This window comes from Ictidomys tridecemlineatus, chromosome 7 (assembly GCF_052094955.1).
Source record: "Ictidomys tridecemlineatus isolate mIctTri1 chromosome 7, mIctTri1.hap1, whole genome shotgun sequence".
Classification (NCBI taxonomy): domain Eukaryota; kingdom Metazoa; phylum Chordata; class Mammalia; order Rodentia; family Sciuridae; genus Ictidomys; species Ictidomys tridecemlineatus.
In genome coordinates this window covers 77,162,052-77,176,287 of record NC_135483.1, presented here as the reverse complement: position 1 = coordinate 77,176,287, position 14,236 = coordinate 77,162,052, and the positions used below count along the sequence as shown (strand labels likewise).

Genomic DNA, 14,236 nt, shown 5'->3' with positions numbered 1-14,236 from the left:
TATTTTTGGGTCATTTTTTAAAATCCAACCTGCTAGTCTATGTCTTTTGATAGGTGAGTTTAGGCCATTAACATTCAGAGTGATTATTGGGACATGATTTGTATTCCCAGCCATTTTTGTTTATTATTGGTGTTTAATGTGACTTGGTTTCTCTTCTGGTTAAATTTTCCTTTAGTGTAATCCTTCCCTCTGCTGATTTTCATCATTGTTTTTCATTTCCTCTTCTTGGAATATTTTGCTGATGAAGTTCTGTAGTGCAGACTTTCCAGTAGTAATTTTTTTTTAACTTTTGTTTATCATGGTAGGCTTTTATTTCATCATCAAATCTAAAACTTAAGTTTTTCTGGATATAAGATTTTTGGTTGGAATCCATTTTCTCATTTTTCCATGCATAGAGCTTGCTATACATTATCCCACGATCTCCTGGCTTTGAGGGTCTGGGTTGAAAAATCTGCTGAGATACGAATTGGTCTCCCTCTATATGTGATCTGATTCCTCTTTCTTGTGGTTTTTAAGATTCTGCCCTTATTCTGTATGCTAGGCATTTTCATTATACTGTGCCTTGGTGTAGATCTGTTGTAATTTTGTACATTTGGTGTCCTGTAAACTTCTTGTATTTGATTTTCCAATTTGTTCTTCATGCTTAGGAAATTTTCTGATATTATCTCTTTGAAGAGATTGTGCATTTCTTTGGTTTGAAACTCTGTGCCTTCTTCTATCCCAATAACTCTTATATTTGGTTTTTTGATGCTTTCCCATAATTCTTGAATGTTCTATTCATGGTTTCTAACTTTCTTCTCTGTGTGGTCAACTTTATTTTCTAGATTGTAAACTTTGTCTTCATTATCTTATGTTCTTTCTTCCAAGTGATCTAGTCTGTTGGTTATGCATTCTATTGAGTTTTTTTATTTGATTTAGTGTATCCTTCATTTCAAGGATTTCTAATTTTTTTCAGTGTCTTTATCTCTCTCTTGAAGTAATTTTTTGCTACCTGTATTTGCTCTCTTATCTCATTGTTGGAGTGATCAATTTTTGCTTGAATTTGCTTATTTAGGTCATTCTTTATTCACAGATAATTTTAATTGTGAACCTTCTGAACCCCTTCTCTGACATTTGCTCAACTTTCCTGTTCATAGGTTCTGTTACTATAGTGTCTTTGCTTGTTTGGGGCATTTTTCTCCTTTGTTTTTTCATGTTGTCTATGTGTCTTCCTTTCTCGAAGTATGGATCTGAGATATTACAGTTTTGCTGCAGTCTGGCTGGGCACAAAATATCCGGGAGGTCATGAGCCACTTGTAGGTTCAAACAGGAACTACTTTATTGCCCAAACCCCATGGGAACTCTCTCAAACTCCACCAAAATCTGAGAGAACCAACGGGAACTCAACAGGAATTCCGCAAGAACTCAAAAGTAGCAGGCACCCAAGGTAGCAGGAGCCTCCTTATTACCGGACAGCAGAGGTTTATATACACAACTGAATACACAGCTTGTTTCAATTTAGCATCATCCAGTTACAGCAATCAGTCATTATCTTAATAATTATACACAGCTTAACTTAATCACTATCATCCCAATGGCTTGCTGGTGTCACCTCCCAACCACTCCTTCTGTCAAAATGCCAGGTACCATCCCAACTTGGCTGTGGCTCTCAACACAGTTTCTTCCCTATATTCTTGCAGTACCCTTACAGATTGTCTGTACCTCAACTTGACGTTGGGCTTCTAGACCCTGCTGGTGTCCCTCAGTGGATGCTACTGCATCCTGGATCTGGGACCTGAGTAAGTTGGAATGGGTAAATCTGGGCCACCAGGATTCACCTCCCAGTGGTAGTCTGCTGGTCAGAGGAGGCAGCCCTGCACCAGAGGCTAGGCTCTGGTGAGTGGCTGCTCTGCCCAGGAAAGGGATGGGCCTTGCCTGCTGTGCACCCTGGCCCTACAGAGGCTGGTGTGAGTGTATCTGGACTGCTTGGCTTGACCTCCCACTAATATTATTTTCTTTAAATAATTATTTTTGCTTCTGTTGAATACCTTCTATTTACTCATTAAGGTCTGTACCTACTTTCTTTCTTTCTTTCTTTTTTTATTAACTTTGTTTTGGGTTCTCTTTCTAACCCTCATTCTCTTTTCCTAAACTCTGACTTCTTGATTTGCATCCCTAAGTTATGGATTTTTTAGACATATTGAATGCATGCATATAGGCTATAAAATTCTAAGAATATTTTTTTTGTTGAATCCCTGAAGTTTGATGTGTCACATTTCATGATCTTTTTGGTTTAGAACTATTTAATAACATCAATTGTGATTTTTCCTGTGACATTATAAGGGTTTGTATAACACATATATCATATGTTGCTGAAATTTTCAACTATTTGGGTAGGTAGGAGAGGTTATTCTTGTTGCTTGCTAATTCTACTTAGAATACTTAGAACACAAATTATTTCAATGCTAAAATTTATCTGGTACATGCTTTATTATCCAAATATAATAATATGCTTATATATATATATATTTTTTTTTTCCTTTACTCATAGTTTCCAGTGTACTCAAAAAAAATTGTACTCAATTTTTTGTTGAAAACCTGGTATCTTAGGCATAAGAAACTAGGCAGTCTTAATTAGATTGTTAAATACTTTCACTCTTCAGTGTATTTTTTGACTTTTAGTAGTTACTCAATGAACTGTGCTAAACCCCTTCTATGATTATGCACTTGTCTATTTCTTTTGTTGTTCTGTTGCATTTTGATTTATATGTTTTAAATGGGTTTTTTCAGACACATGAAACCTAAATATTGCTATTTTTCATAGATTTGATACTTCAACATTATGAAATATTCCATTTTATTTCTGGAAATAATTCTTGCCTTAATTCTATATCCTAATGTTACAGACCAGTTTACATGGAGCTTGTATTCTTTTGGTGTATGTTTACCCATTCTTCTTTTTAACAACTTTCTATACTCTTATAATTTAGGTATTTCTTATACAGACAGGAAAAAGTTTTGTCATGGTGTTTTTGCTTCACTTTATTTATTTATTTATTTATTTATTTATTTATTTATTTAGTGCAGAGTGAATATATTTATCAGAGCAAATTTACTCCCCATTTACCTGTAGTATAATTAATATCTGGCATTGATTGCATTCTACTGCCAATATCTTGGCTGGGCACTGAATCACAAGCCACTCACACCTTGTAGATTCAAACAGCAATTCTTTATTCCCGAACTCACACCGGCACTTCACGAAAAACTTTCTCAATTCCATGAGAACTCAACGGGAACTCAGGCGGCAGGAACACCCTATTCCCAGCAGCAATAAACTTAAACCTGGAACTTCCCTAAAACCACATTGTCTTAAACCTGGAACGCCCTAAACCCAAGGAGCGGGATACTTCCTCAAACCTGCAGGATACACCTTAAACCTGGATCCACCCTGGTCCTTGAGCAGGGTCACCTTTCTCAAACACACATGCAAGGTCACAGCGGATTTCCAAGGCAAGTCCATTTAACATGGGGTACGCTGGCAAGGAAATTTCGATGTGTCATACCTACTTGGCAATGGCCCTCAGCATTCTACTACCTTAGAATGCATTTTTCACTTTTCCAACACTTCTGCTTCTTTTTACCCCCTCTGGCTTTCTTTTAGATTGACTACTGTTGTCTAATATTTGTGGTATTTTTCCCTGTGTTCATTTGGATGTCTTACACTTTTCGCAGATGTGCTTTCCTTTGTCTAATGTTTAATAAGTAGTTACACTAGAGATGACAATATTGGCTGAAGTTTTCACTTTACAGTGGTTCCCAGCATGTATTTTAGGGACTGTTGGAAGTTCTTCAATATTTTACCTGCAATGGCAAAATTATTTTTATATAACGTAGATGACATGTGTATTTTATCTCAGAAGTGTAGAGTATTTTTTTCCTAGAACCTTACTGATATTTGTTATCACCAGAAAATTGACTTGCATACATACCTAAGAAATTGTTTTCTATTGAAGCAAACATTAATATAAACATTATCTTCCTAATTATTCTGAGAATTTTTCCTCATAAACTATGTCATCTGCATTAGATATATGGTTTTATTGTTTTTTTTTATGGAAAAGCATATGCTGTAACTACTAGTTTTATTTTTTAATATGGCAAAGAGTAAAAAAATATATTCACTTTGTTTTGAAAAAAATCCTTATAACCCATAGTTTAAGAATGTTAAGGGGTACTTACTCCAAAAACTTTCAATACTATTGACTTACTCTTCTATACTTTTTCACAAAGAAATTAATTTGGCAATTACCTTTTTATTGAAATACTTTCTTTAGAGATTTTAACATTAATCCTTGACTACCCAAATATGTTGTTAAATGTTTAAATCATCTTCCAACACAGGTCAAGGAAATAAGATTAGCTTTACCAAAACTTCTTGAATATTTTGTTTTTGTCATAAGCAGTATTGTTATAATCAATAATAAATCAATGCAAAAATTATCAATCATTCAACTCCTTCTTCTCTCCTGCATTTTGAAAAAATCTCCCTCTTTAAAGAAACTACTATAATTATTCTTTCACTGTTGATTTTCATTACTTTAACTCCACATAGTATAAATGTCTGAATTTTATTTTAAAAGATAATTTTGCTGTGTGTAGAAGTGTAAATTTGCTATCATTTTTCTTCTTTTTTTTTTTCCAAACCAAACTGTATCCAGCTTTATTAAAGATACTTTTCATACATAATCATGGTATTTAAGGCAGAACATGGGCAGACAATTTTTAACAGTATACAACAACATTCAAATTATCTTCTTGGATGGACTATCAAAATCAGAAAGCCATTATAAAACCCAATGAAGTCTTCATTCAATGCTCTGAATAGTGAAAGTTTAGAATGAGGGTTGATATTTTATATTTAGCATGTTGTCTAACACCTTTTCACAAGCCCACCATTTCAGGAAATGAAGTAAAAATGACAAAAATTATTAATCTGAAGTTTCACAATCTAGAAAATGAACTGCTGTTTTTCTGAGGGACACTATCTCAGTGATATCACTGCGAAGTCCAGATTCCGTGACACACTGACAAAACCATTTCTTGGGAGTCAGGTCCCAACAGGTCTGAGTTTAGGGGGGTTAAGTCTATACTGATGGCAGAGAGGGAGAGGAAGACGTAAAGATAAATTTGAGTTTTTCCATACCACAAGGTGTTTGTGCCAAGGTGGCTATGTGTGCCAACATCTTGGGAGCCAAGACTAGAAAAACTAGCAGGGAAAAGTGTTTTGCCTACAGTAATCCAGCTTTGGAGACATTCTGTTTATGATGTGTTTTAGGACTGGAGTTGTTTGTGTTCCAGGGCTGGAGTGTGTCTCAGTGGTAGAGCACTTGCCTGGTACATGTGAGGCCCTGGGTTGGATTCTCACTCTGCACCACATATAAAAAATAAATAAAATTTAAAAATCCATTGATGACTAAAAAATATTATCTTCTTGCACATAGCAAGCAAAATTAAGTTTAATGTCTATGACAAAAAAATCTAATATCTGGAATTATTGGGTTCTGTTATAAATTTTGTTGTTCATACCTGGCCTTTGCGATGTTTTATTTCTTTATATTCTTAGGGTCTTGGTCATATTCCAGGAAAGTTTTTATGAAAATATATTGAAATGTAATATACTACCAACATCCTGAGAAGAATTCAAATTCTTTAGTTGGGAGCTGGGAGGATAGAGCTAGGGTCATCACAAACCTCTGCAAATTTGACATTTTCCAGGTTCTCTGAGTCCCTTGAACTTGGCCCTAGTCTTTTCAATGGTTTATGACTTCTACCTTGGTATTGTTGTAAGGATGCCAGCATTTAGGTGTGTTTGCTTAGGCCTACAAACCTAGAGAACCCTAGACTGTAACAATTTACCTCTCAGCTCATGAGGTTGACTAAAGCAGCTTCATCTCTTATGTGATATTTCCATATTGAAAGTGCCCAGATGGCTAAAGTTGACCTCATGTGTGGATTCATGATTAATCTTTCTCAATCTTCCTATTACTGTGAATTTTACTCCTTATTTTAATTCATTACAAAATATCTAGCATTTTAAGCCTAGAATTTTCCCTACTTTTCCAAATCAATTTTACTTGGTGAGTTATCTGAATCGCTTAATGCACAAATACCAGAGATGGAAATTAATCAAATCTTTCATGATTACTGTTATTCTAACATATTAAAATATTAATTTATTTAATTAATTTAGTCATTTTTTTCTTTATTGGATGGTCAGCTAGTAAGTTTACTCTTCTAAAATTCTGATGTTATCCCATAAATATGCCTATGCAAGTAATGCAAAATGTTGTGTAAATAATATACAATAAATAATTATTATACCTGTTTTTATTATATTATTATTAACCATATGAATAGCTTAATTACAAAATAAATTTTAGAGCATGCATTAGAATATTAGAGAACACATAATAAAATTTAAAAGGCAAGGGGCTTGGACTAAATTCCTATTGTAACTGTAACAAGTTTTATTTCTTTTGTAAGCTATTAGGTTTATATCATAATTCCTTACTTTGTAAAGTAAGGGATTTTATATTTCAGAGCTTTATTATAATGCAAACTTATGTAACTAGAGAATCCAGTTATTTTAGAGAGTAAATACAATGTAATGGAAAGAAGATGAAATCTATGAATAAACAAAAATTTTATTTCAGCTTTGTTGTAAGTCAGTTATCATTAGTAATACTGCATAACATACCATCCCCAAAGTAGGCAGGATACAGTAACTGGTAGCTCCGTGTTAGCCTCCAGGCTGGAGTTGACTGCGCATGTTTCTATACTGTATATTGGGCTCTGTTCTGACCTGCTGTTTTGTATCTTTTGTATGTATTTTTTGTTCTAATGAGAGAAGCACAATATACTAAGCTCAACTGTACATTTCTCAATTAATATCCTATTGATTATAACAGGTATCATAATATAAAATGAAATTCTAGTAAGAAGGATGAACTCTACCAACCATCAAAACAAAGTGAATTATATGAGTTGGGAAGTATAACTTCCCACATAGAGTTATGCTAAGAAAGAGAAATAAAATGTCTTGTGAACACATTGTCAGTAATGCAATATTTATTTGATAAATGTGTAGGTATCTGTTTGAGCCAATGACAATTCAATAATGGAAAGATAAAAATGATCAATATCACACCACTTTCTTTTGGAAACTGACCTACCTATGTTTAAGAGTTAGAGGGGCTGGGGATGTGGCTCAAGCGGTAGCGCGCTCGCCTGGCATGCGTGCGGCCCGGGTTCGATCCTCAGCACCACATACCAACAAAGATGTGTCTTCAGAGAACTAAAAAATAAATATTAAAAAATTCTCTCTCTCTCTCTCTCTCTCTCTCTCTCTCTCTCTCTCTCTCTCTCTCTCTCTCTCTCCCCCCCTCACTCTCTCTTTAAAAAAAAAAAAGAGTTAGATGTGAAGATTGATGTCAGTGCCATCTGAAGTATGAACAATGCTAACACATTCTGTATTCATCTAAACTCAATGGTTAGAATGAATCCCTCTCACGGGGCTCATGTGAGGCCTCCTTCTAGCAGTATTGTGACACAGTATATCTCTGACTTTCCTCCTTGACTCACTTATTTTGTATTGAGAACTCATTTGCATATAATAAATGACACTAATTGCAAAACCAATGGATGAGCCAATGGACTCTTAGAAATAATTTTTTTAATCATAGGAACTGGTAGAAAAGTAGAAAATATAATTTATGCCAGGTTGTCTTGCATAAATAAGCACTTGATAAGGGATTATATTGTAAACTCATCAAATGTTCACATTCTCTTATTTAAGGTGAGTACAAAGAGCTCTTTGGACAGTCACTTGTATTTAATTTCCTTGTAGATTGTCTACATGGGCTGGTGTGAAGTGCGGGAGCAGGACCCCCTCCAAGACCGTGTGTACTCCCCGACTTTTCTAGCCCTGAGGGGCTCGTGTCTGTACAAGTTTCCAGCACCTCCAGTAAGTGTCTTTATCAAAAATTATGGGTTTCCCACAATCTTGCCACAACAGAGTGACATCATCTGAATGATACCAAGTAAAATACTACGGGTGTATTTTGAAAATAAGATACAGGAAAGAATACAAACCAACCCAAAAGTTCCTGAAATAACCTGCTAAATATATACATTATTGCATTAAATATTGGTTTTCTAAACTCTGAAAAATTTGAAATATGTTTCTGTTTACATATTAAATGTGATAAATAATGAATAAATTCCTAATGCTGATTAAAAAAATCCCATGAAGACATCAATAACATTTCAAAATATATTTCCAAGCTATTTCACTGTATTTTGTTTATCAAACACACATTTTAAAAATTAATGTGTTAAAATGAATGAAAGTGAAGTGATTTTAAATGTTCTTTATATATTAACCAACACTCATATTATTAATCTCATATTCCCAAAGAGACTTTTAAAAAAGAGCCCATTTAATATACCTGGCATAAACAAATAAACACTTGGTAAACACAAAGGTAAACATTGTTACAGTCATGTAGGAGGAACACATTCTCTATCAAAGCTAAGTCAGGGTTTTACTAACAATAAGTTTTCAATTTATTATTAACAAGTAAAAGTAAGAAAACCTCAGAATGTTCGAAGTCAGTGCTTAGTCTTTCTCAACTTAGTGAACTTTTGTAATGTTAAAAGTTTAAATTAGAGTGTTTTGTCCTTGGTAAAAATCAAAATACAAAAAAGAAAATCAAAATACATTCTGGTGATCTATTAGTTATTACTGTCAAAGTTTGTTTTTATAGATATTCTAAATCAAATTTATGGAATTTTTGATAATTTATATTCTATATCTATATAATATAATCTATATCTATATAATATATATAGATATAATCTATATCTATATTCTATACTCTGGGATTTGTACTAAATGTGTGTGAATATCTATTGAATGGAATACCTATTGCTTTTGGAAATATGTGCTTTATAGACAAAGAGACATTCAATAAATATTTATTGAATATAAATACTAAATGCCAGCCCAATTACTTTCAAATTAAATAATACAGAGTATCTGGGAATTCTCAAATGTGACATGCAAATATTTTGAATGTTTCTCATGAAATTCAAAGTTCAGAAACACACACACACAAACATTTATATCTTTTGCTACCATTCTAACTGAATAATCTTATGATTAGACAAATCTATTTCAAACATAAATAAGCATATCAATTTCTTCTTAGTGCTGATGTTTTCATAGTATCTTAAGCCATCTTGAGAGAACCTCTAACAAAAATCATGCCTTTTAAAAATTGAATTTGGTGATAGCAAACCAAGAAAAAAATTGTATATGTGGAATATAAATACTTAATGTAAGAATATACACATTATTTATAAGATGAAAAACTTTGAGTAAATGGAAATTGTTGCACATGACATAAAATGTTATTTGGAAAAGGAAGAGAGTAGTGATAAATCAAAATTATTCAAGGAAACCTTCTGAAAACAACTTCCTAAAGAGAGAGACTAAAAGATCTGTTAAAGTTTCACTTATCATGGACCATTTTGTGCAAATTAAATAAAGAGGGAATAGAAGCTGTCTTTAAAAAAAAAGTGACTTTTTTTCCTCATATTTTAAAGGTGACTACCTGGGACTGGACTCGAGCAGAGAAAACATTCTCAGTTTATGAGATTATGTGCAAGGTTCTCAAGGTATGAGCAATAAGTAGTAGTTCTTTTAATGGTGCTTCCTCAGAAAATGATGGTTCTGGTGCTCATAATTACTTTCTGAAAATGAGCAATCCAGAGATATAAATGAAAGACAATATTGAGACAAAGAAAACAAAGTGTGTGTGTATGTGTGTGTGTGTGTGTGTGTGTATAGAAAATATAGAATGTAGAAAAATATACAGAGAATAATGCAGAATAACACACAATCATATATTGTACTTCCTCAGTTGGAGATGGACAAAGAGATGCTTTGTAGCAGTTCATCCAGGAAAAGCAGAGAGTTGAATTAGCTGGGATCAAACCCAGGGCTTTGCACACGCTAGGCAAGCACTCTGTCCCGGAGCTACACCCACCAGCAGTTCATGCATAAATTTATTTTGAGACAGTCTTGCAACCTACCCAGCTTGGCCTTGAACTTTCAATTCTCCTACAGTAACATCCCTCCCTTATAACTGGGATTGTAGTGTGCACCATCAGGCACACCTTGTTTGTATTTTTTATGTTAGTATCTGACTAACTCTCTGAGTATCTGAAAAAGCTTACAGTTACCACAAATCAATTACTTTTCTACGTGAAATGGAAGATTATTGCAATAACAGGTCTATGAATTCTATAAAATTCCCATTGATTTTTGCAATTTTTTATGAGTTAAAATAGGAATAAATTAAAGAATAAAGAATTTTGGTTTCTTTATTTTTAAAAACTATTTTATTGGATATTTTAAAAGTCTATAACACGACATAGCAGATGCACGAAACTAGTGAAAATTTTATATCTATAATGTGGCTTAGCAATTTATTTAGGGTTTTGTACTAAGGTCAGCTAAAATCTACTCACTTATCATGATTCTAATATATATTATTATTTTATTAACTAGAGATCTAGACTTGTCCACTCTTTATATTTGCTACTTTGCATCCTCTGATTTATATATCCCCATTTATGCCCACTTCCTATCCTTGGTAAACACTATCTTGTTATCTATTTCTGCATATTTAAATCATTGTTTTGGGACTTATCATGGTTTTTGCTGCATCTCACAAGTTTGAGTATGCTATGCTTTCATTGTTATATGTCTCAAGATGATTTTCTATTTTTCTTTTTATTTCTTCTTTGGCATATTGAATGTTCTTGGGCATGTCATTTAGCGTCCTAATATTGAATAATTTCCCAAAGATTGTCCTGTTAGTATATCTGCTTTTATAGCATTTTGGTCTGAAATGATTGCAGATATGATTTTTAATCCTCTTAAATTTGTTAAAGCATGTCTTATAGACTGGCATATGATTTATCTTGGGGAATGTTCTATGTGCATTGGTGGAAAAGGTGTGTTCTGTTGCTATTGGATGAAGACTTCTGCATATATTAAGTCCATTTGATCAAAAGGACAATTTGAATTCTGTATTTTCTTATTAATTTTCTATCTAGATATATCCATTATTCAATGTAGTATGAATTATCCCTGGTATTATTATATTACTCTCTTTCTTCATGTCCATAGATGTTTGCTTTATGTATTCACAAGCTCCAATATTTGGTGCATTTATAATTGTTATGCCAACTTGATGAATTAAAAACTTTAATTAATGTATACTTAAATAGTGAACTTCTTTGTCTCATGTGATAACTTCACACTTGGAGTATATTTTATCATATATAAATAGAGCCACTTCTGCACTCTTTTGGATACTATTTGCATGGAATATATCTTTCTACTTTCTTCACTTTGTATTTATGTATTCCTTTTCAGGTTATGTCTATCTTTTACAGAAATATGTAATCATGGTTTTTAATCCATTCAGCCAATCATATCTTCTTCCATTATAAGATTTATTTGTATTTATGATTATTTTGATAGGTAATAATTTACTAGTTTACCCTTTCTTTGCCTCTCCTTTTTTCCTCTCCTCTGTGCCATGGTGATAATTTCCTTTATCTCTAAGCATTGATTCTCCTTTATTATTTGTGTATCTGCTATTTTTGGCTTTGTGGTTATCACGAGGCTTATAAAAAACATCTGTCAGTTATAATCTACCACTTGAAGCTGAAAACAACAGCTTATTGCTTATAAAAACTCTGAACTCTTACACCACACACACAGTATTTATTTTTATATTGTGAATTTGGTAATAACTAAGTGAAGTCTTGGTTATTTTCAACTCTTCCTTTTAATCTTTAAACTAGAATATGTATGATTTAAACATCACAGTTACAGTATTGGATTGTTCTGTATTTGACAGTCTATTTATTTCTATCAGTAAGTTTTATATTTTTATATACATTAATAATAGTAATTATCATCTTTTCATTTTTACTTGAAGAACTCCTATAAGCATTTGTTGTAAGGCAGTGATAATTTCCTTCAGCTTTTGCTTGTTTGTGAAAGATTTTATTTCTCCTGCATTTTTGAAGAATTACCTTGCTTGCTACAGCTATCATTTTTGGCAAGAAGTTTTTTTTTTCTTTTTTTTTTCTTTCAGATCTTTAAATATATTATCCCATTGTCTGGTGGCCTAGGGGACCCCCTTATAAATGACTTGATACAACTTTTCTTTCTTTCCTTCTTTCTTTCTTTCTTTCTTTCTTTCTTTCTTTCTTTCTTTCTTTCTTTCTTTCTTTCTTTCTTCCTTCCTTCCTTCCTTCCTTCCTTCCTTCCTTCCTTCCTTCCTTCCTTCCTTCCTTTCTTTCTTTCTTTTCTTTCTTTTTTTTAAACAACCTTTCTTTGTTTCTGAATTTTGCTTGGTCAAAATGTGTCTCAGAGGGGATCTCAGTTGCGGAAACTTTGAGCTTCATGTATCCAATGATATTGTAATTTTTTTGCAATTATTTTATTAAGAGAGCTTTTTTCTTTTCCTTTCTTCTGACCCTTCTTCTAGCACTACCAGAATAAAATATCTCTCCACTTGATGGTGTTCCATGTGTCCTGTAGATTGTCTTCATTCTTTTTAATTCTTTTTACTTTTTTGGATTGAGACATTTCAAATGACTCTATCTTAGAGTTTACAGATTCTTTCTTCTGCTTGATTTATTCCAACATTGAAACTCTAAATTGTATCTTTATTTCATTAATTGAATTCTTCATGATTTCTAATTCTTTTTTGTATCTCTCTTTGTTGAGTTTTTAATTCAGAGCATGAATTCTTTTCTTGATTTCATTGAATCTTGTGTTTTCTCATATCTCACTGAATTGCTTCATATTTATTATTTTATATTCCTTTTCAAATAATTCATAAAATTTCCATTTCTTTGGGGTCAGTTACTGGAGAATTACTGTGCTCCTCCAGTGGAATCATGTTTTCTCACCTTTTCACGTTTCTTCTGTCACTTAATTGGTGTTCACGTATCTGGTTCCAGATTTTACGAAGTAGCTCTTTGTTTGCAAAGATTTTTACCTACATATCTTCACCTGATGCCTGATGGTGGTGGTGGGACAGCATGTGGTGCCCCAAGTTCCACATGGATGTAGTGCTGTGGTCTCTGTGAGCTTTTTCAGTTGATCATTGTTGGTTATGGCCATGGGTACTTCTGTCTTCTAGGCTACAGGAATTGGTGGCAGTGATAGTGGCTGCATAAGTTACTAGGGTGAGGGCTTTGGTAGTGAATACCAATTTTTATATTGAATACCAATACCTTGTATTGAATACCATGTATTCAGCATGGTAGGGAATACTGTGGGGGGATTCAGTGTGACATGACTCACAGGCATTCAAAACAAGATTGGGATCCAGGACTCGGGTGTTTGGAACAGCTGTGAAAATAGGTTGTTGAGCTCAGAGACTTTTAAAACTATCAAAACACCTGTGGCTGGGGTACCTATTCTTTGTCCACAGCACAAACGAATATAGTTCTCCTACTAAGAGAGTCTGTTGCTATGAGGCACACCCAGCAACTCAGATATATACTCAGAGTCTGGTATCAACTGTGATTCTGACCCTGGGATTCAGGACATAATCCTGACACAGCATGGAGAGAAAGGGACCCCCTGGAGGCTGTTCCAGGGAACAGGCTACAGATGTAATTCAGGACCCAGAACCAATAAGACATGGGGTTGCATGCAGTGGTGACTTTGGAACTTGGGATGGTGGGACACAAGGGTCCACTATGCTCTGTGAGGTCAGGTGGGGTATCAGCAATTCCAGGAATAGTACCACTGCAGCTTAGGGAGCAATGATGGTCTTCTCCAGAGAGAATCAGCAGATTAGACTGTGGGTTCCTAGCCCAGTTCACAGTGGGCTGGTGCCATGACTTTGTGACCTGGAGGATGTGGTGGCTCAACTCAGCCAAGACTATGATTCCCAGGGGAACAAGCCTTCCTATATCTGTTTAGCCCTAGAAGATAGAGCCACATGGGTCAACAAACCCTTCAGATATCTAAGGATGGAGCTCTGTGTACTGGGAGGTGAAAGAGTCCTTCTGTGCCAGAGGCTTAGCACCAGTAGAAGTTGGGGTCCTGCCCTGATAGCGATGTTGGTGGGATCAGCGAGCAGCAGCCCCATTG

The 14,236-nt window shown here is 34.0% G+C and overlaps 1 protein-coding gene across 9 annotated transcripts in view; it reads left to right on the top strand.

Moving 5' to 3' along the window:
* The window catches only part of Sntg1 (syntrophin gamma 1), an 800,188-nt gene that overhangs the window by 690,058 nt on the left and 95,894 nt on the right, over positions 1–14,236 (top strand). For all 9 annotated transcript variants that reach the window (XM_078017191.1, XM_078017195.1, XM_040294069.2 and 6 more), the window contains 2 exons: positions 7,889–8,005; positions 9,649–9,720. In XM_078017191.1, the coding sequence (XP_077873317.1) occupies positions 7,889–8,005; positions 9,649–9,720 (189 nt within the window). The remainder of the gene's footprint in view (positions 1–7,888; positions 8,006–9,648; positions 9,721–14,236) is intronic.